The 20,724-nt window shown below is 43.9% G+C and overlaps 2 protein-coding genes across 2 annotated transcripts; both read left to right on the plus strand.

The window, feature by feature from the left end:
- Positions 1-660: 660 nt before the first annotated feature.
- LOC120057602 (5-hydroxytryptamine receptor 2C-like) lies at positions 661-5,279 on the plus strand. Its single transcript, XM_039006173.1, has 3 exons — positions 661-1,021; positions 3,312-3,512; positions 4,375-5,279. Exons 1-3 carry the CDS (start codon positions 661-663, stop codon positions 5,277-5,279), a joined length of 1,467 nt encoding a protein of 488 aa, XP_038862101.1.
- A 7,572-nt stretch (positions 5,280-12,851) lies between these two features.
- Positions 12,852-18,830, plus strand: LOC120056646 (wiskott-Aldrich syndrome protein family member 3-like). Its single transcript, XM_039004852.1, has 8 exons — positions 12,852-12,984; positions 13,198-13,332; positions 15,404-15,557; positions 15,764-15,881; positions 16,728-16,909; positions 17,646-17,912; positions 18,115-18,494; positions 18,673-18,830. Exons 1-8 carry the CDS (start codon positions 12,852-12,854, stop codon positions 18,828-18,830), a joined length of 1,527 nt encoding a protein of 508 aa, XP_038860780.1.
- Positions 18,831-20,724: the final 1,894 nt, after the last annotated feature.

Below are 20,724 nucleotides of genomic sequence, written 5' to 3' on the forward strand. Positions count from 1 at the left end.
CGATCACCCTCGCCCGCCTGGGCTAGACTACACTTAATCATAGGACCTACTGAATAAATGGGTCTTCAGTAAAGACTTAAAGGTCGAGACCGAGTCTGCGTCTCTCACCTGAATAACCCGACCATTCCATAGAAATGGAGCTCAATAGGAGAAAGCCCTGCCTCCAGCTGTTTGCTTAGAAATTCTAGGCATGATTTCTGTAGCGGTCCTGCTGTTCCTTGACTCAGTGGATCAGAACCGGATCCATGTCCCATGGTCACTCCCTGCACATCCTCGTTGGCACCAGTAGAGAGCCCAGAGCATCCAGCCCATCTGTCAGGAACAGTGGATTTAAACCAGAGCAATTAGAGAATTACCCCTATTGCTGTCTGCTCTCAAGCTGTCCTTTGTATGATATGCACATGCAAATTCATTTCTATTAATACGTCATTTCAAGAAATAAAATAGTATATTGGTATTGCCCTGGGGGAAAACATTGAAATGTGTTTCCAGAAACGTGACTAACTCAGAACTGTTTCGGTTTCTTTTGCAGATTTGGTTTAAAATAATCATAATAAATAACATCCAAGGACACGAAGAACTTAACCTTCAGTCGATCATTGACATCGCAGGAAGTTAAACATTTGTTGGGCTCCATAGTGGTGCCTTGGAACACAGGTGATGGCTGAGCACAGCAGCAAACCTGCTTGGAGGGTCCAGGCTGGCTCCACCCTAGCCTCGCCCAGTGACATGATGACTCTGCCAGAGAGCACTACCGTTCTCTTTAATCTGAGTTTCCCCGTGGAATGGAATCAGTCTGACTCCAGACCGGAGACACCTGACAAGGAGAAGAACTGGCCCGCTCTGCTCATTTTACTGGTCATCTTCTTCACTGTGGCGGGCAACATCCTCCTCATCCTAGCTGTGTCTCTGGAGAGGAAGCTGCAGAATGCCACCAGCTTCTTCCTGCGCTCCCTGGCTGTGGCAGACATGCTCGTGGGCTTTCTCGTCATGCCAGTCTCACTGATTAACATTCTCTATGGTAGGTGGTAGGTTGAACTCTTTTAGAATTGCAAAGCAGTGTTTGTTTGCCCTCTGGATAATGATCTCTTGAAAGCAGCAAGGGATAAAAGGCTTTACTGTGAGGCAGGGGCGTCAATTGGGTATGGCAGGGTATGGCAGTCGCCATGCCCTAGCTCAACACCTTCAATTTTTAAAAAGGCTACTAAAATGATTCCAATCCTGATTCAATGGCAAATGCAGTTTAGCGGTACTCAGGCCGACCAGGGATGGAACGCTGTTTGTATGGCTGGCTGGCTTTATGGAAAGCACGTCAACGCAGCTGCTGGGAACAGCGCAGCTTTTTCTCAAAAAAGTGCAGAGGTAAAGATGGCTGTAGTAGATTAGCTTAGCCTAGTTAGCTGCTGTTTGATTTGACATGAACTAAACTAGTTTTAATCCCGGTGCTGAGGTAGTGTGTAGCAGCTAATTCTTGTATGACGTGTTTGTAGAATGTTAAGTCCCCTATTGACCGAGGTGAATGAAGCTACGGCAACAAGGTGATAATGGCTGGAGTCAATTTGGCTTGTTTTTGCTGTGCTCCAAATTGCATTTTTTAAATTGTGTAGAAATGCAGTAAATGAGCTTTAATTTTATAAAAATTCCCATCCAGGGACCGACCCTGCTTAACTTCAGAGGCAAACCCGCAGTTGCAACTAGAAAAAAGTCAGTGAAATTAAAGGCCAGGGTAACATAAACAAATATAGGGAAAAATGCAGGAAATATGGAGGCGTTTTATTTAATTGTGTTATCATAAAAAATGTTTCGCAGAAAACTATTTTTTTGCATCCATTTACAATTTATTTGCTCTTGCACTTAACAATTATTTATTTGCAATATTTTGTTTTGCTATCAATACTTTTGGGTTTATGTTTTTTGCTTTCAATATCATTATTTTCGTTTGCAACACTAAGAATTGTTTTCTCGACTTCAGAAGTTTTGCTTGATATTAATGTCACAAAGGTAATTCACTCACTAGAGGATTGCATCATACAATAACACCATTACTCTGTTAAATGTGTTCTAAGCGGGAATACATCATTGAAACATTTACAATTAAGAACCAAAATAGTACACCGCGCCACAGTAAAAAGCTGAGGGACAAGGCTGGAGAAATGCAACCACTTTCAAATCCATAGACTACGCTATGGATGCAAGGACTCACCATTTATATCCCAATTATAGCATTAACCATGTTTTTAAATTGAGTTTGTTTACAAATATTGGAGTGAATGTGGAGTTTTCTGACATGTGAAAGTACAAATTAGATTTTCACTTTCACATGTGGAATTGCAAGTTCACGCGTGACAAAAAAAATGCAGTTCCGTATGTGAAAAACTTTCACATGTGGAATTGCAAGTTCACGCGTGACAAAAAAAAATGCAGTTCCGTATGTGAAAAACTTTCACAACGTGGAATTGCAAATGTGATTTTCACACGTGACTGTTTTTCACATTTAAAAATGCAATTCAGCATGGGAAAAATTTTAACATAGTAACCGCAAATGTCATATATGAAACTGCAAATACATTTAAGCTCAACATGTGAAAACAGCTATTTCACATGTGAAAATTCCATTTCAGGTATGAATTTCAAAAAAAAAATTGGAAGGGGACCCCTGACACTCCAATGTGAGATTATCCCCTCCCAGTTCCCATACAATTTCCTTATTTCAGTAAGCCCTATTACTCTGAGCGGCTTTAAATCATTTGTTTATTTGAGATCAAATGGGTTTGTGCAACTGGGCAACAGCAAGAGAAACTCTCCCCTCTTACTTTCATGCCATGAAGGCTAACGCTTCGATCACACCGACGGTGTCCTTAGTACGCAGCATCATTGTACGCAAAATAGTACGCAGCGTCATCTGGATATGTACGCAACAAAAGTTCAATATTCACCTTCTGCTACAGTTTCTGTCAAGATGTCAACGCATACAGTTCGACGAATACGTTCAATAAATCCAACGTACGCACCACACAGAACACACTGCAACTGCAACTGCCTCTGCAACGCAATGCTGCAAGGCAAACGCAGAGTTTCGTTGGAAATTAATGCAGTTCTGGTGTACCAAAATGCAATGACGCTGTCGGTGTGATCAAAGCGTTAAAGGCTTTGATCAGGTGTCAAGTAACATCATAGCAGTCTATTTGATGATATACTGTAAGAGACTGAAAAATTACTTTGGATTTGTTTGCATGGTCACAAAGCAAGTGTTCCTATTTGATCATGAAATGTCAGTAATTCTTGGTGAACTGTGCCTGTCCATTCTTCAGACTACCTGTGGCCCTTCCCCAGACCCCTTTGTCCCATCTGGATCTACCTAGACGTGCTGTTCTCCACAGCATCCATCATGCACCTGTGCACCATTTCACTGGACCGCTATGTGGGCATCTGTAACCCCATCAAACACAGCCGCTCCAACTCCCTCTCCAAGGCCAAGGCTAAGATCGCCCTCGTCTGGAGCATCTCCATAGGTGAGTTCCTGCTGACATAGCTACTGGACATAGAAGAGAAAAAACAACAGATCTAAATCATTTGCTCCCACGGTGTTGTCTGCGTGCGAGAGATAGTGCGTCTAGAGAGATAGTGAGTTACTTTGAAACCTTATTTGTCTTTCGCTACTGTCTGTCAAGAAGGAATACTTTTCTCTCACCTCTCCTGGGGCTCTCAAGGGGAGCCTTATGGCATCTTCACCCTGAGAGATGCTCTAAATGGCCAGGCAACCTGTGAGCCTGTCGACTTCATCAACAACAAAAAACTCCAAACTATTTTCTCTGCCCTCGTGTCCTTTTTTGAAAGCCTCTGGTGGTTAATATGAATCACTATGATCTCCCCCCTTCTCTAATTTAATAACATGACGTTTTGAGATAGATGGAGCTGTGTTTGTGCATTGGTTTAAATGTGATATTCATTGTCCTGTCCCGTCTCTCTCTCTCTCTCTCTCTCTCTCTCTCTCTCTCTCTCTCTCTCTCTCTCTCTCTCTCTCTCTCTCTCTCTCTCTCTCTCTCTCTCTCTCTCTCTCTCTCTCTCTCTCTCTCTCTCTCTCTCTCTCTCTCTCTCTCTCTCTCTCTCTCTCTCTCTCTCTCTCTCTCTCTCTCTCTCTCTCTCTCTCTCTCTCTCTCTCTCTCTCTCTCTCTCTCTCTCTCTCTCTCTCTCTCTCTCTCTCTCTCTCTCTCTCTCTCTCTCTCTCTCTCTCTCTCTCTCTCTCTCTCTCTCTCTCTCTCTCTCTCTCTCTCTCTCTCTCTCTCTCTCTCTCTCTCTCTCTCTCTCTCTCTCTCTCTCTCTCTCTCTCTCTCTCTCTCTCTCTCTCTCTCTCTCTCTCTCTCTCTCTGACAGTGATCTCCATGCCCATCCCTGTGATTGGCCTGTATGACGAAGGGAAGGTGTTTGTCAATGGGATCTGTGTACTGAACGAGCACAGCTTCGTCCTGGTGGGCTCCTTCGTAGCCTTCTTCGTCCCTCTGGTCGTCATGGTAGTCAGCTACTGTTTGACCATGCGCGTGCTGCAGTGCCAAGCCTCTGATTACCTGCACGGAGGCATGGCTTCGATCGACCGGCCTACCTTACTCGGCATCACCCCAAGGCTCCCCGCAGGGGACAGTCTTAGCCTCCTCAAACAGGACCCTAGTACCGAGGCCTTGCCAGCTGTTGCAGCCTCCAATATTTCCGTCTCTCAAGCCTCCTCGCGGCCTGTCTCTCCAGCAGGGAGGCAGGAGCCAGGGGGACCTGGCGGGAAACCTGGCGTGGCTCAATCACTCAAAAATGAGAGGAGAGCCTCCAAGGTCCTTGGTGTGGTGTTTTTCCTCTTCCTGACGATGTGGTGTCCGTTCTTCATCACCAACGTGCTGAGCGTGTTGTGTGAGGACTCGGTAATAAGCCTGTGCAATAAGCCGGTGTTGGCAGTGCTCCTAAAGGTCTTCGTTTGGGTGGGATATGCCTCCTCTGGTGTGAACCCACTGGTCTACACTCTATTCAACAGGACTTACAGACAGGCCTTCCACCACTACCTGCGGTGTATCTACCACAGCCCGCCAGCCAAGAGCACCCCAGCCAACCCTGTCTTTCCTGTTTATACCGTCACCCCTATTCTCTGCGGGAAAGATGCCAACGGCTGTAACTGTAGCAGCCACAATGGGAATAAAGGCCGAATGAGGTTGGAGAGAGTGGGAAAATGTTCTGGGATGTTAGGGAAGTTGGTCAGTGTCTGCCCCACCCCCGCTGAGCATGTCAGCTGTGTCTGAACTAGCTAGCTGGACTCCAGGCTCTCTCTCTCTACATACAAAACATTGTGGTGACAAAGCTGTTGCCTCATGTCACTGCTTGGATATTCCCACCTCCGCTCCCTGTTCAAACACAGGAGACGTACTCAATGTCTCCCTGCCCGAACATGTAAATAAATATGAGATATGTAATAATCTACAATGCTGCACAATGTGACTAAAGACATTGATACTGTACCGTGTCAAACTTTAATATTTGCATTACATTTAGTGCGTAATAAGTGCATACTCAGTGTGGTCTTTGTAGTGAAATGTCCGTTAACTGCGCTGCTGTTTGCATCTCTCATTGGCAGGGCTGTGAGAGGTCACAGATGGCATTACAGGAAAACCACCTGATGTATCTCTCTAATCATAGAGCCACAGTGCCACCATGTGGGAACATAGAATACAGCACACAAAAATTTCATTTCTCACCAGAAGATCTTCTATTTCTGCCCGTCTGATAGATCAAAGTGACAGTTGAAGGGGAAACGTATGTCCCATTGGTCACGGATATGTTTCACTCCTCATTCCCAGAGGACTGTTACTATTTCGGTACATTTTTCCTGACCGATTAATATGCTATGATCTGTGTTGTCTTTGTCCGCAGTTCTAACATGTAATATACATAATGAGGTTACTGTTACAGGATTGTCGAAGATTACCAATCCCTTCGAGGTTAGGGATGGGCCCATGTTATTTTCTTATTTTGTGATCAAGTTCTTATCAGACGATTGTCAGGCACTGACTCAATGTAAATGATCATGCGCATGCTATTATTGTAGAGGATTTCAGATATACAATGTTTGAATCGGTATGGTCTTCCAATTTCCATCATTAGTCTTGGGTATATGGTTGGTTTGCCCTTTACTAGAAACCATGTTATGCGTGCAGCAACAAAGACTTAAAACATTTCAACAGTCACCTCATTAGCATTAGATATCAAGAATAAACCTTGTTGAAACACCCCTATCCTTTCATCAGAATACTTTTGCTTAAAGATTTAATTGTACAAATTTGCTTTCAGCCTCTTAGATACGTTATATTGCAATACCAAGTATCATCCTATTGCCAATATAAAGAACTGTAAAGGTACAACTGTTAGAGCCATTGTTGATATACATATATATTTGTGACTTTTGACCCTTTTGCATTGTCATTAGTGGGTGAGATGTAGAGGGAATGCAAGAGAAAGAATGAATGCTCATCCAAGCTTCTGGTTAATTCCGCACCAAGCTATGCATGAATAGGCATCTTTCCACTTTAATAGGCTGTGCTACACAAACAAACACACACACACTCACACACGCACTTCTCACCCTGGACAATAAGAGTCCCTTGTATTCCCCTTTCCCACAGATTCCACAGCATAGCACACTAGTACTGCCCCCCACCCTGATGCATGGAACATGCGATTATCACATAGCCTGGCCTGTGCATATTGGATGAAGCCATATTGTCACAGCTACGGTATGCCGTTATACTATGCGGTCTGCTCTTTGCTGTTTGACAGATAAAGCATGTATGTCATTTTTGCGTATTCAATAGTTTTTTTCGGTTCTGTGGCATCTTTGAAACACGGGGTGGTGGTCCGTATGAGCCCATGTACGCATGCGTCGTGGTTTCGCTGCTGCAGAGCGTTCGCGTTCCGCGGTCGCGGAGGAAAGCCGACGCTGCCAAGGAAACACACATGCAGACATAAGGGAATCCAGATTTCAGCATCGTCGTCCATTCCCTTGACTTCGATAATTCATCGGTAGTGATGGTAGCGCGCAGTAACGCATTTGACCTAGAGATCTATTCCACGCGTGATGTCTAAATAGCTGCCAAATAATACAGGCAACGAGAGGAGGTTTTTAAAAAAAAAAGTAAAGGGAAAGATAAACAACCAGTGGTAAGTAGATTTAGGTACCATTTTACCGTTCTTAGATCGCTAGGATAAGACATCATTATTATACATGGCACAATAACTATTTCCAATTATATAATGTGTTTGTGTGGGGGAAAAAATCTTAACAAGAAGAGAGGGGATGCGGGTGACACCGGCTCTATTTATTATAATCTTACAATATAAGAAACGCTTGCATGAGAAAGAAAAATATATGTTTGCGTGACAGATATTGTGCCTTGGAATTAGTGACATAGATTGACGCTCTCACCACTCGAAATGCAAACAAGACACCCGTATCCTGGCCAATTCTAATCAATATATTGCTTTTCCTCTTCACATTCACGATTATCCCATTTTCAGCTGTACTTGAACCCTGGTTAACTGCTGTAGCCCTGTGCCTATGCTTGTAGCGAACACCTGTTCTGTTCCCTTTGCGTTACTAATCACATGCTTGTGCAGAAGCAGCAATGGCAGGATGTATGACGTAATCATCAGTCCAACTGCAAGAAATCACTGATGTCATTATTTTTAGTCAGTCAGATGTCCAATGAAGGATGACTACTGATTAAGTCATATGGATATTTTGGGGAAAAGCAATCTGTACCTGCATGAGGCTGCAGGTGCGGTCACATATCTGCTCATCAATTACTATGAAGTTACAAAGAAATTAGGCTTACTAAACTAGGTTACTGTGAAACAACGTGAATACTACAGTAACGAATTGCTACAGAACGTGATTCAGCCCCCCAAAATGTCAACCTGCTAATTACACAGGTGTAACTGATGCACAAGTGTTACCCAAATGCACTATTTAAATAAAGCATACTGTATATCCTATGAGATGAGAAGTCCAAGTGTTCTGAGATGATTGGTCTCCTTTGTAGCTCAGTTGGTAGACCACTTGTTAACGCCAGGTTAGTGGGTTCAAATCCTGGGACCACCCATACGTAAAATGTATGCATGCATGACTGTACGTTGCGTTGGATAAAAGTGTCTGCTAAATGGCAGGTATTATTATCAACAGACAACAGCATTAACAGCAGTATCACTAGTCTGAAATGTCACCCCCATATTTGGGCATATTTCTTATTAAAAGAGGCAGATTTCTGCAACCAAGGGCTCAAACAGCTTGTAGGAAAGAAATAGGAGGGGGTCCTCAGAGCTGATATGCAACACATTTTGGTTGGCCTTGGTAGTCTATGACCTTGTATGATTGACAGACAATTCTTGGTTGACTTGTTTTATTTGTCAACTCAAATGGTAGTTTGGCAATCTTGATTGATTTGGGATGACAAAGGGTAGGCCATAAAATGTGGTCTTAATTGCGGTGACAGTTTGCACCTTGTCATTTGTTTTAAAGCAATGGAGGAGGCTTATGGTGTCATGACTTCGGCAGCTTTCGACAGGTGTCATGACTTCGATGGACTCCATACAGTTCTTTGAGCATTCACTTCATTTCAGCAGCAGGAGAAACCTGTCAAGTTGGGTGTTGTGCTTGTATATTTGACTCAAATGCTTGTATATTTGTGCTGATCTTTACATATTCTAATTGCTCTTACATCGTTTGAATAGATTCACCCACCGGCTACGGCTGAACTGCTAGGTCTGCGATGGGAGGAATGCAGTAGATCATTGAGTTTCTACTATCTTGTTCTGAACATAGATTATGTAAAAGGACGCCTGGAGCCAGTGTCATGGTAGCAGCACTGTGGAAGTGTTGCTATGGTTTCCACTCATTAATCCGTTTTCTTCCCATGACTGTGCGGAGGCTGCTGAGGCTGTGGCGGCATGCTATACTGGCTCCAGTAGAGGAGACAAGAATGAGAGATGAGAGAAAAGACACACAACTTGACGTTTCGGGAATCAATGGTAGCATTTAGCCAGATTCTGAGAGCCACTCTTAGTTTGAATAGTGAGGAACTCCAACAAGAAAGGGGCATTGTGAGCGATGGAAAGGATGGCAAAAAAATGCAGAAGAGGGTAGTGGTTAGCAGATGCCAGCAATAGACTGGAGGCCAATAGATTTTTGAGGGGACAGCAGTGTTTGTGTGTGAAAGTAATCATTCATGAAGAATTAACACACAGAGGAGAACAGAAAGTTCACTCATTCATATTTGAACAATAAGCTATGTCAGTAAATAAATAAGAGTCATGTATAAATGATCCAAGGGATAGTTCACCCAGATAGTAAACGTACAGTTGAAGTCGGAAGTTTACTTTCACTTAGGTTGGTGTCATTAAAACTCGTTTTTCAACCACATTTTTCAACCACACATTTTTCAACCACTCCACAAATTTCTTGTGAACAAACTATAGTTTTGGCAAGTCGGTTAGGACATCTACTTTGTGCATGACACAAGTAATTTTTCTAACAATAGTTTACAGACAGATTATTTCACTTATAATTCACTGGATCACAATTCCAGTGGGACAGAAGTTTACATACACTAAGTTGACTGTGCCTTTAAACAGCTTGGAAAATTCCAGAAAATGATGTCATGGCTTTAGAAGCTTCTGATAGGCTAATTTACATCATTTGAGTCAATTAGAGGTGTACCTGTGGATGTATTTCAAGGCCTACCTTCAAACTCAGTGCCTCTTTACTTGACATCATGGGAAAATCAAAAGAAATCAGCCAAGACCTCAGAAAAAAATTGTAGACCTCCACAAGTCTGGTTCATCTTTGGGAGCAATTTCCAAACGCCTGAAGGTACCACATTAATCTGTACAAACAATAGTATGCAAGTATAAACACCATGGGACTACGCAGCTGTCATACCGCTCAGGAAGGAGACTCGTTCTGTCTCCTAGAGATGAACTTACTTTGGTGCGAAAAGTGCAAATCAATCCCAGAACAACAGCAAAGGACCTTGTGAAGATTCTGGAGGAAATAGGTACAAAAGTATCTATATCCACAGTAAAACGAGTCCTATATCGATAAAACCTGAAAGGCCGCACAGCAAGGAAGAAGCCACTGCTCCAAAACCGGCATAAAAAAGCCAGACTATGGTTTGAAACTGCACATGGGGACAAAGATCGTACATTTTGGAGTAATGTCCTCTGGTCTGATGAAACAAAAATAGAACTGTTTGGCCATAATGACCATCGTTATGTTTGGAGGGAAAAAGGGGGAGGCTTGCAAACTGAAGAACACCATCCCAACCATGAAGCATGGGGGTGGCAGCATCATGTTGTGGGGGTGCTTTGCTGCAGGAGGGACTGGTGCACTTCACAAAATAGATGGCATCATGAGGAAGCAAAATTATGTGGATATATTGAAGCAAAATCTCAAGACATCAGTCAGGAAGTTAAAGCTTGGTCACAAATGGGTCTTCCAAATGGACAAAGACCCCAAGCATACTTCCAAAGTTGGAGCAAAATGGCTTAAGGACAACAAAGTCAAGGTATTGGAGTGGCCATCACGAAGCCCTGAACTCAATCCTATAGAAAATTTGTGGGCAGAACTGAAAAAGCGCGTGCGAGCAAGGAAGCCTACAAACCTGACTCAGTTACACCAGCTCTGTCAGGAGGAATGGGCCAAAATTCACCCAATTTATTCTGGGAAGCTTGTGGAAGGCTACCCGAAATGTTTGACCCAAGTTAAACATTTTAAAGGCAATACTACCGAATACTAATTGAGTGTATGTAAACGTCTGACCCACTGGGAATGTGATGAAAGAAATAAAAGCTGAAATAAATCATTGTCTCTACTATTATTCTGACATTTCACATTCTTAAAATAAAGTGGTGATCCTAACTGACCCAAAACAGCACATTTTTACTAGGATTAAATGTCAGGAATTGTGAAAAACTGATTTAAAATGTATTTGGCTAAGGTGTATGTAAACTTCCGACTTCAACTGTACATATACACATAACCAAGGAGCTGCAGAGCAGACATGCTAAAAGGCCATACTCCCATCCTCCAGAGAGTATCATGAACCCGTCTCTCTGTGATAGTCTCCATGCATAAGGGTGCGTTTCCCTGCTAGAGGTTCCCCTTGAGGTTGTTTACGCATGTTTAGCTATTTCACCGTGCCAATTTATTGCAATTTTTGACAGCTGCAAAAAGGACTCTGTAGCCTTGGGGAACATCTCGGCCTATTTATTTGAAATAGGAGACATATAATTAAAGCCTGACATTGCAAGATGATATGCTGATGTAGGAAAACTAATAATGTTCTTTGTCTTTCTGGTCCTATGTTGATATGTTTTGTGTATTCATTTCTTTTTCATTTTGTCTGGTCCTATGTTTTTATTTGCAGTGTACTACAGTGTGTGTATGATTGCTTTGTTCTATTTCTCTCAAATGTACTTCTCATCACATTGCAATGGGCAGCAGAGCATAAGGGAAGGTCCTTGGAGGTTGCCATGGCGATGGCCCCAGACTGTAGCTCTGATATAGTAGAGCCCCTTGCTGTTTGCATGCACACTACTCACCCCCCCCCCCCCCCCCCCCCCACCCCCACCCCCAATGCAATACACTTCGTTGTACACGATCACAGAATAGACAAGATTTTGAAGCCCATAATTAGTCATCCATTGACATGAATAGAATAGCCTTCATTCGATAAGGTACATAGAGTACATTAGTACTGTCTCACGAGCTAAATTTGTAAGCTTACTGTAGGTAAGTCTGTTTTTAGACTTGATATGTCCAAATGCCAAATGAAGATGAAAGCCCATTCTCATTGGATCCAAGCTCTTTGTCATTGGATATGCTTATTGGGTTATTTTTGTTCTGCATATTTTTGCAATCTTTTTTTTTAGACCAGTGCTTGAAAGAGACACGACATGTAAAGGCCTATAAATACAGTGATTGAACTGAGAGAGATAGGAGGGAGAACACTTGTGAAAGAGGGACGTGAGCCAGAGGAAGAGAGGTCTCCTCCATTGTCTCCACTATAGGGACATGCTGAGCAGTAGGCAGTGGGTCGTGTAAATGAATGCCAGGCGGTTGTGTACAGGCATGCCAGCCTGCATTAGGGCAGTGTGGGGAGAGATTCAGGCTAGATGGCCACTACCCATTAGCCTGATGGGCTGAGCACAGAGTTCATACCCACACACACACACACACTGTCACACACACACACACACTGTTACACACACACTCACTGTCACACACACTCACTGTCAATCACGCACTATCCATGGTGCAATAGGCCATGATACTGTCCTAATATTTCATTGGTTCTCTAGTCTGTGCCACCCGACCTTTGAATCCTAATTTCCAGGCTTCCTTTGATTGCCCTTGCCTTTCTTTCAAACGTAGTAAGTACTACTATAATCATAGTGTCATACTAATGAAGTTATTACCTTTTATAAATGCTTTCTCTCAACCTCTTTTCTTTGACAATACCAGGTCTTTGTCCGGCACACCTGTCATTATTAGTCCATATGATTGCACCATTGCTGTAGATGTTGTGATTTCCCTCTGTTGGTTGATCACATGGTTTATATCGGGTCTCTCCGTTCTCTCTCTCCCGCCTATTGACTCTTTCTTTATTCAGAGGTGTCACACAACATGGCGTTCAATATAGATTGCTCCACTGAAGACTGAGTTATATTGTTCTATAGCCGCAATGAATGTGCTAATTGGAGTGTTTTTTTTAACCCTTCCTCCCTGGCTCTCTGTAGGTGAGTGTGTGTAGGGTGCAGCTGCCATGCCGCTGGTTAAAAGATGCATCGAGCCCAGGCACCTGTGCCGTGGAGCCGTGCCGGACGGGGTCACCAGCGAGCTGGAGTGTGTCACTAACAGCACCCTGGCAGCCATCATCAAACAGCTGGGGGGACTGAGTAAGTCTACACACCTGACTGACTAACTGTCTGTCTGCTGACTGACTGACACTGACTGACTGAATGCTGAATGGAAATGAAATCTTAACCAAGTTATTTCAGGCAGTATTTTTTTAACATGTAATGCATGGGGTTATTTTAAAGGTACATTTTCGTAGTCCTACTCTGACCCTGACCTCTGTTAATGCATGTTGTGTGTTTTCGTGAATGCAGGTCGACATGCAGAGGACATCTTCGGGGAGCTGTTCAACGAGGCCAACAGCTTCTACATGAGAATGAACAGCCTCCAGGAGAGAGTGGACCTGCTGGCTGTCAAAGTCACCCAGCTTGACTCCACTGTGGAGGAGGGTAGGTGGGGGCGACGGGTGACAGGGGTTATGAGGGACGGGGGTAAGGGTGTGGCAGAATCTGCTGAGGAAAGGGGACTGGTCACATAATACAGTACATGCTATAGCATGATGATACTCAGTCAAAGTTACAGCCCAGCATATGGTATGAGAGCGTGAATAAGCATCAAATTAAGAGCACCGTGGTAATTAGCGAAGTAAAACATACCGTTGCATAATGCAAGGGCTTCACCAGTGCCCTACAGCTGAGCCACAGACTCACTGCTGCTGCAATCACCAATACATTGATTTCCATTATGCAGCCTGGGATATGCTGAATACTGTATACAGTGCAGTCGGAAAGCATTCAGACCCCTTGACTTGTTCCACATTCTGTTATGTTACAGCCTTATTCTAAAATGGATTCAATTGTATTTTTTTTGTACACACACCATCCCATAATGAAAAACCAAAAGCTGTTTTTTAGAATTTTTGCACTGAAATATCACATTTACATAAGTACTTCAGTACTTACTGAGTAAAGACTCAGTACTTTGTTGAAGCACCTTTGGTAGTGATTACAGAATGGAGTCTTGAGTATGACGCTACAAGCTTGGCACACCTGTATTTGGGGAGTTTCCCATTCTTCTCTGCAGATCCTCTCAAGCTCTGTCAGGTTGAAGGGGTCGCTGCACAGTTATTTTCAGGTCTCTCCAGAGATTTTCGATCGGATTCAAGTCCGAGCTCTGGCTGGGCCACTCAAGGACATTCTTGTGTTGTCTTGGCTGTGTGCTGAGGGTCGTTGTCCTGTTGGAAGGTGAACCTTCGCCCCAGTCTGAGGTCCTGAGTGCTCTGGTGCAGGTTTTCTCTGTTAATCTTTCCCTCGATTCTGACTAGTCTCCCAGTCCCTGCTGCTGAAAAACATCCCCACAGCATGATGCTGCCACCACCATGCTTCACCGAACGGATGGTGCCAGGTTTCCTCCAGACGTGACGCTTGGCATTCAGGCCAAAGAGTTCAATCTTGGTTTTATCAGACCAGAGAATCTTGTTTCTCATGGTCTAAGAGTCCTTTAGGTGCCTTTTGGCAAACTCCAAGCAGGCTGTCATGTGCCTTTTACTGAGGAGTGGCTTCCGTCTGGCCACTCTACCATAAAGGCCTGATTGGTAGAGTGCTGCAGAGATGGTTGTTCTTCTGGAAGGTTCTCCCATCTCCACAGAGGAACTCTGAAGCTCTGTCAGAGTGACCATAGGGTTCTTGGTCACCTTCCTAACCAAGGCCTTTCTCCCCCGATTGCTCAGTTTGGCCGGACAGCCAGTTATAGGAAGCGTCTTGGTGGTTCCAAACTTCTTCCATTTAAGCATGATGGAGGACACTGTGTTCTTGGGGACTTCAATGCTGCAGAAATGTTTTGGTACCCTTCCCCAGATCTCTGCCGAGGCACAATCCTGTCTCGGAGCTCTACGGACAATTCCTTCAACCTCATGGCTTGGTTTTTGCTCTGACATGCACTGTCAATTGTGGGATCTTATATAGACAGGTGTGTGCCTTTCCAAATCATGTCCAATCAATTGAATTTATCACAGGTGGACTCCAATGAAGTTGTAGAAACATATCAAGGATGATCAATGGAAACAGGATGCACCTGAGCTCAATTTCGAGTGTCATAGCAAAGTGTCTGAATACTTATGTAAGTAAGGTATTTCTAAAAACCTGGTTTCACTTTGTCATTATGGGGTATTGTGTGTAGATTGATGAGGGCATTTTTTAAATTTCATCCATTTCAGAATTAAGCCTCTAACGTAACAAAATGTGGAAAAAGTCAAGGGTTCTGAATCCTTTCCGAATGCACTGTATGTATCCCATTTAGCATCTCTGCTTACCGTAATCATGATTCATGAGTCTCTGTTTGCGGTCCTATTAAATTGTTTTTGAAGCATTGATCCACCACTAATGAATGTGATTAGTTTTCATGTTATTGAACTTCTAAACTTCCTCATGCAAACTGGGTTGCCATGGCCATTCATAGCTGATAATGAGTCAGTGTTCGAGGGTTCATTCATTGTGTTCATTCTTGGCATTCTGGTCCCAGTTTCGCTGCAGGACATCAACATGAGGAAGGCCTTCAAGAGCTCCACCATCCAGGACCAGCAGGTGGTGTCCAGGAACTCCATCCTCAACCCTGTCATGGAGATGTACCATCGCTGTGACAAACCTCCACCCCTCAACATCCTCAGCCCCTACAGGTCAGCCCTCAACCAATCACATTACAACTTACTGAACCCCACTTTAGTCTTTGCATTTATCCTTAGGTACAGGATACAGAATTAAGGATTGGGGATGTGCAATTTATGTGTATTATAACATAGTTATATAATGTACCATGTAAAAAGTGTAGGTGTTAATTGCATTGCCGAAGCACAGTCTCAGGTCAGGATGTGTTGTCATACAGGGATGACAAAAAGGATGGCCTTAAGTTCTACACAGACCCGTCCTACTTCTTTAATCTGTGGAAGGAGAAGATGATCCAAGCAACAGAAAACAAGCGGAAGGAGAAGAGGAAGCAGAAGGCGGGTGACAAGGTGTGTGTGAGTTTGTTTGTGTGTTTTATGTGTGTCGATGATGAATCACTCCTCTCACACATGTTGCTACATTTCGCTGCTAGCTCTTTGCTGGCTCTTGGTATTTTTGGGGGGTATTTTATTAGGATACTCTTCCTGGGGTACGCACCGAACATGAAACATGACATAACACATAACATTAATAGACAAGAACAGCTCTCTCTTATCCTCTATACTCTCATGACTGTTGGCTGTTTTTTGACCTCTCAGACCTGCTCTCCTTCCATCCACCATTTAACATCAGGCCTGTCAGGATTACCTTGTTGCTCCTTTTAGACTGTCTGTGCACAAGCGTCCTAAGCCTGGGGATGTGGACGTGTGTTTAGACAGAGATAGAGGATGGGAAGGAAAGGAAAGCGAGAAAGAGAGAGTGAGCGAGCGAGGGCTTAAGGGGCGAGGGAGGGAGCTAGAGAGAAGACAGCGACATGGTTAGAAAATAGCCTTGTCATATGTGTTTAGCAAGATGAGAAACCTCTTACAAACACTACTAAGCTCTATAGCTAAAATTGACTTAATTAGAGGAAGCATGCTCATTTATTTACGAAGAACTAAGACTAAGAAGATCCACCACTAGTCTAAGGAACCGTAGCCGAATTGAAATGCATTTTATACATAATAAATGAGCACTTACATGTCCTGTTTATGGTTTATGTTTGTACCATAATGATGGTAGTCGATGATAGTTTTTTCCCATATGTATACTTATACTGCATTTATACTGCATTCTGAGGGAATCTTGTGGCGCAGTCCATATCCCTGTATTTCGGCTGTAGTCACAGTCTTTGTCATTTTCAGGAGCAGAAACAGGTGGAGGACCCCAGCCGGGAGGTGAAGAAGGTGAGGAAGGCCCGGAACCGTCGTCAGGAGTGGAACATGATGGCTTACGACAAGGAGTTCCGTCCAGACACCCGCCTCACGCCTTCACCCTACCATGGCATGTCCTCTGAGGGATCCCTCTCTCCAGACAGGTCAGTAGGGTTGCACTGAATCAATCAATCAAGGAACAATTGATCACAAAATGTACAAAATCTGCTTTTCATCTACCTAAATGTTCGAAAGCCTCCGTGTTCCTTAGAGGGATACTGCGAGATTTAGAGATTTAGTTATAGAGATGTATAGAGAGCTCAACGTTGTATGTTTCTCAATGGCGCTGCCCGTCCGCTCACAGACGCCATAATGGAACAGATACAACCTTGTGACCTCTATATATCTCTATGCGACAGCTGGTCAGAGTGAGGATGTGAATAGAATCTCGTTTCTTATAATTATCAGTCAAATAAGCACATTTAGAAAATATCGATGACTATGTATAGCTTTGTAAGACGTTAAATGACCAACCACCAAGCTTTGGAGTATTTAGAAGGTATGTTTCCTTGCTTTTGAGAGGAGCTGGCTACTGTACCGGCAGACTTTCAGCAATTGCGCTAAGCTAACAATATGTTAACTTTTATAAAACTGCACGCAGAGACATAAAAATGTTCTTCTGACTCCGGGGAGGTAGAAAAACGACCTAAATCTCGAAATATCCCTTTAACATTTAATATTCTACATTGTACTCACAGTATAATGTTTGAATACCAAGTTACCAGGTTTTTGAGATGACAAATAAAGAAACGTGGATGACCATTGACATGAGACTAGGTGTATATTGAACGTCTATTGAAGATATCCCTTGCTCCTCATCAACCTCTATCTGTGGATTAAATGTTCCAGGTCTGGTATGTCTGATGAACAGTCCTACCCTGCCAGCCCTAACCACCCACCCCAGGAGGGAGTTGTGCTGGGTCCTGATGGGAAGGAGCACCTAACAGGCCCCAACCAGACCCAGTCTCTGGACCGGGCCTACCGCCCCCCTGCTGCTGCTACCACTGCAGCTCAAGGCCGCCAGCATTCCCTGGGCCGCATGCAGCCCCACCACGGACCCACACCCGCAGACCCATCCCTGAACGGGCCCCGGCCCGCAGCTTCCAAAGACGCCAGGTGTGTTAGCCAGCTACCCCTCTCGTCCCTCCTTCTGTGCCCGTTTTTGCTATTTTATCTAAGCTGAATTCAAGTCTGAAAGCCTTTTCTATCTACAGTAAATGTCACAGGCATTTATCTGATCCAAACGTTAATGATGTAGTGCTGGAATGGTGAGAAAGACTATGTCTGACTTGGTTGGTTTACTGTCATTGTTCCACAGCGGTCACCAGATGCCAGAGCACTTTATCCCTCCGGCCCCGCCCCCACCTCCTCCCCTTATCCCCTCAGCCCAGACGGCCTTTGACAGCAAAACAGGGCCTCCCACCCTGGCCCCTGGCACCGTGGCCACCCTGTCCCGCCCCTACAGCCCCTCGCCCCCTCCGCCCCCACCCGCTGGCTACGTCCCCTCTCCATCTCACCCTGTCACTGGGGGACCTCCTGTTGCCCCTCCTCCACCCCCACCTGGTGGCCCCCCAACATTCGCTCCCTCTCCAGCCCATGCCATACACCCCTCTGGGGGAACACTGCCAAGGAAGGGCAAGGTGCTAGGTATCCCGATAAGTGACGCACGCAGCGACCTGCTGTCAGCCATCCGCAGAGGTGAGACCCTCTGGTTCACTAGGTGGAAAAGCCAGGATTACACTACATGATCTGTCTACATTACTGTACATGGAAAGCTACTATCCTAGTAAAATATTTACTGTATGGAAAATGTATTTTGACAGTTTGTAGTAAGTATCATCTGTACAGTAGATGACCGTTGTGTTGTGTTCCTCAGGCATCCAGCTGAGGAAGGTGCAGGAGCAGCGTGAGCAGGAAGCTAAGAAGGAGCCAGTGGGGAACGACGTGGCCACCATCCTGTCCCGACGCATCGCAGTGGAGTACAGCGAATCCGATGAGGACTCAGAGCCTGAGGAGAACGAGTGGTCAGACTGAGACGGAGCAGAGGGCTTAGGCTTACTTTACTTACCTACAGAGTGCTGCTATTCCAATAACAGGAAACACACACACACACACCACACACACAGTCAACGCACACTACGTCTCGATAGACCTCTTGTTAGAGAAAGTAGATGAGAAAGTAGATGAGGAGACGCTTACACAGTATGACAGTATCCATTATCTAGTCAGATATGGGCTGAGAGGAAACCACAGTGGATCTGGGGCTGGGTGGGGGTTCTGTTTAAAGCAAGCACAGCAAGCTTATACGTATATATATAATATGATATAGTATAATATATTACTTATGGTCCAGTATGAAAGTGTTTCTTTCATGAGTCCTGATATTGTAGTTTGAATATTATTCGTGGTTTCAGTTGCATTTAGATATTCGATGCATCTCCTCCACCTGTAAATGAGCCACACCAACACCACAGATGTTGTTTTCTAGGTGAAGATGCTCTGGCATTCTTTCAACTCATCTAACTTAATAATGCACTTAAATATTTGTTAGTTGAAAAGTATTATTTCGAGTCATCTTCTATTCTGGCTGTGCTGTTTGTGATAACTGTGCATATGAAGATGATGTCACATCAAGTGTTAATCAGGTGGGTGGATACTTTTGGACATATGATACTGTAGCTGTAACCGTATCGTCAACACGGCTTTTTTGTTATCTGAGGGACGTTCCTTTTTATTTTGTCACTTTGTTCAATTGTTTACAGTGTTGTGGTTGAGTATTGATACCCTAACTGGCAGTGTTTAACATCAGTTGTCGTTTTTGGTTTACATCATTTGCTAAAGATTTGCTGGTTGACTAATGACTACTGTGTAAGACAGACCCTAACATGGCAGTTATTTAGGGGTTTATTTTCTCTATTGTACTTTGTGTGTGTGTGTGTGTGTGTGTGCGTGTGTGTGTGTGTGCGTGTGTGTGTGTGTGTGTGTGTGTGTGTGTGTGTGTGTGTGTGCGTGTGTGTGTGTGTGTGTGTGTGTGTGTGTGTGTGTGTGTGTGTGTGTGTGTGTGTGTCAGCGAAAGGGAATATCTCAATGCCTTGCTGTTTCCTTCTTTTCTGACTCACTTCTTTTATGTTGAAGGCCTGGAGAAATAGTATCTGATTGCTGGTGGGCTTGTCGTCCATTTTGACTAATGTTCTACTGGAAGAGATGAGCGAGGGTTCATAGCAGTGTTTCGAACATACTGACCCTGTGTTCTATTAAGTCATGTGTTTGTACAACTACTGTGTTTTACAATTCATTGTTGTATAGATTTTTTGTAACACTGCGTGTGTAAAATGAATTTGGGTATCTAGATATGAAATGACTATCACACTGATCGAACCTGGAAAACAAAAGTGCATGTATGAGGAGGTAATAAAATGAAAATAAGTGTTACGATGGCTTACTTTTGTCTTGGATCCTCTTGTGGCTGTTTATTGCAAATCACTGACCTATTCCATTGACACAACTTCCCTATTGTACCGTATCACTCGAATGTGAACAACCAATTTATGCACTAGTTCCGAGAGACATTTGTACCTCGTTATTTTTTTGCGTGTACAGTGTGACCACCACCCACCACGTCGGGCCATCTGGCCATCTGTGACGGCAGGAAGGGCATAGGGACAAATTAACTCATAAGATCCACAACATGGGAGGGAACAGCTCATTCTGAGCCCAGGGAGAACACAGTATTTATTGCCCAGCTGTAATAGCCACACTCTAAGGATGGTATTTTATAAGTACAGGTAAATCCCCACTAGATGTGGTACTGTACAAATACAATTAATAAGGACCTTGTGAGTATGAATATCTCATGTTTCGCACAATTCCACTAATCCATAGAGAGCTCTTGTGTTGTATGTTTTGGAGGTGTAGTTCTTTCCAAAAT

The sequence above is a fragment of the Salvelinus namaycush genome, chromosome 12 (assembly GCF_016432855.1).
Source record: "Salvelinus namaycush isolate Seneca chromosome 12, SaNama_1.0, whole genome shotgun sequence".
Taxonomy (NCBI): domain Eukaryota; kingdom Metazoa; phylum Chordata; class Actinopteri; order Salmoniformes; family Salmonidae; genus Salvelinus; species Salvelinus namaycush.

Coding starts and splice junctions, on each gene's coding strand:
- LOC120057602 (XM_039006173.1), top strand. CDS start 661: ATGGCTGAGCACAGCAGCAAACCTGCTTGGAGGGTCCAGGCTGGCTCC. Junction 1,022..3,311: donor ACTGATTAACATTCTCTATG/GTAGGTGGTAGG, acceptor TCCATTCTTCAG/ACTACCTGTGGCCCTTCCCC. Junction 3,513..4,374: donor CGTCTGGAGCATCTCCATAG/GTGAGTTCCTGC, acceptor TCTCTCTGACAG/TGATCTCCATGCCCATCCCT.
- LOC120056646 (XM_039004852.1), top strand. CDS start 12,852: ATGCCGCTGGTTAAAAGATGCATCGAGCCCAGGCACCTGTGCCGTGGA. Junction 12,985..13,197: donor CAAACAGCTGGGGGGACTGA/GTAAGTCTACAC, acceptor TCGTGAATGCAG/GTCGACATGCAGAGGACATC. Junction 15,882..16,727: donor AGGAGAAGAGGAAGCAGAAG/GCGGGTGACAAG, acceptor TGTCATTTTCAG/GAGCAGAAACAGGTGGAGGA.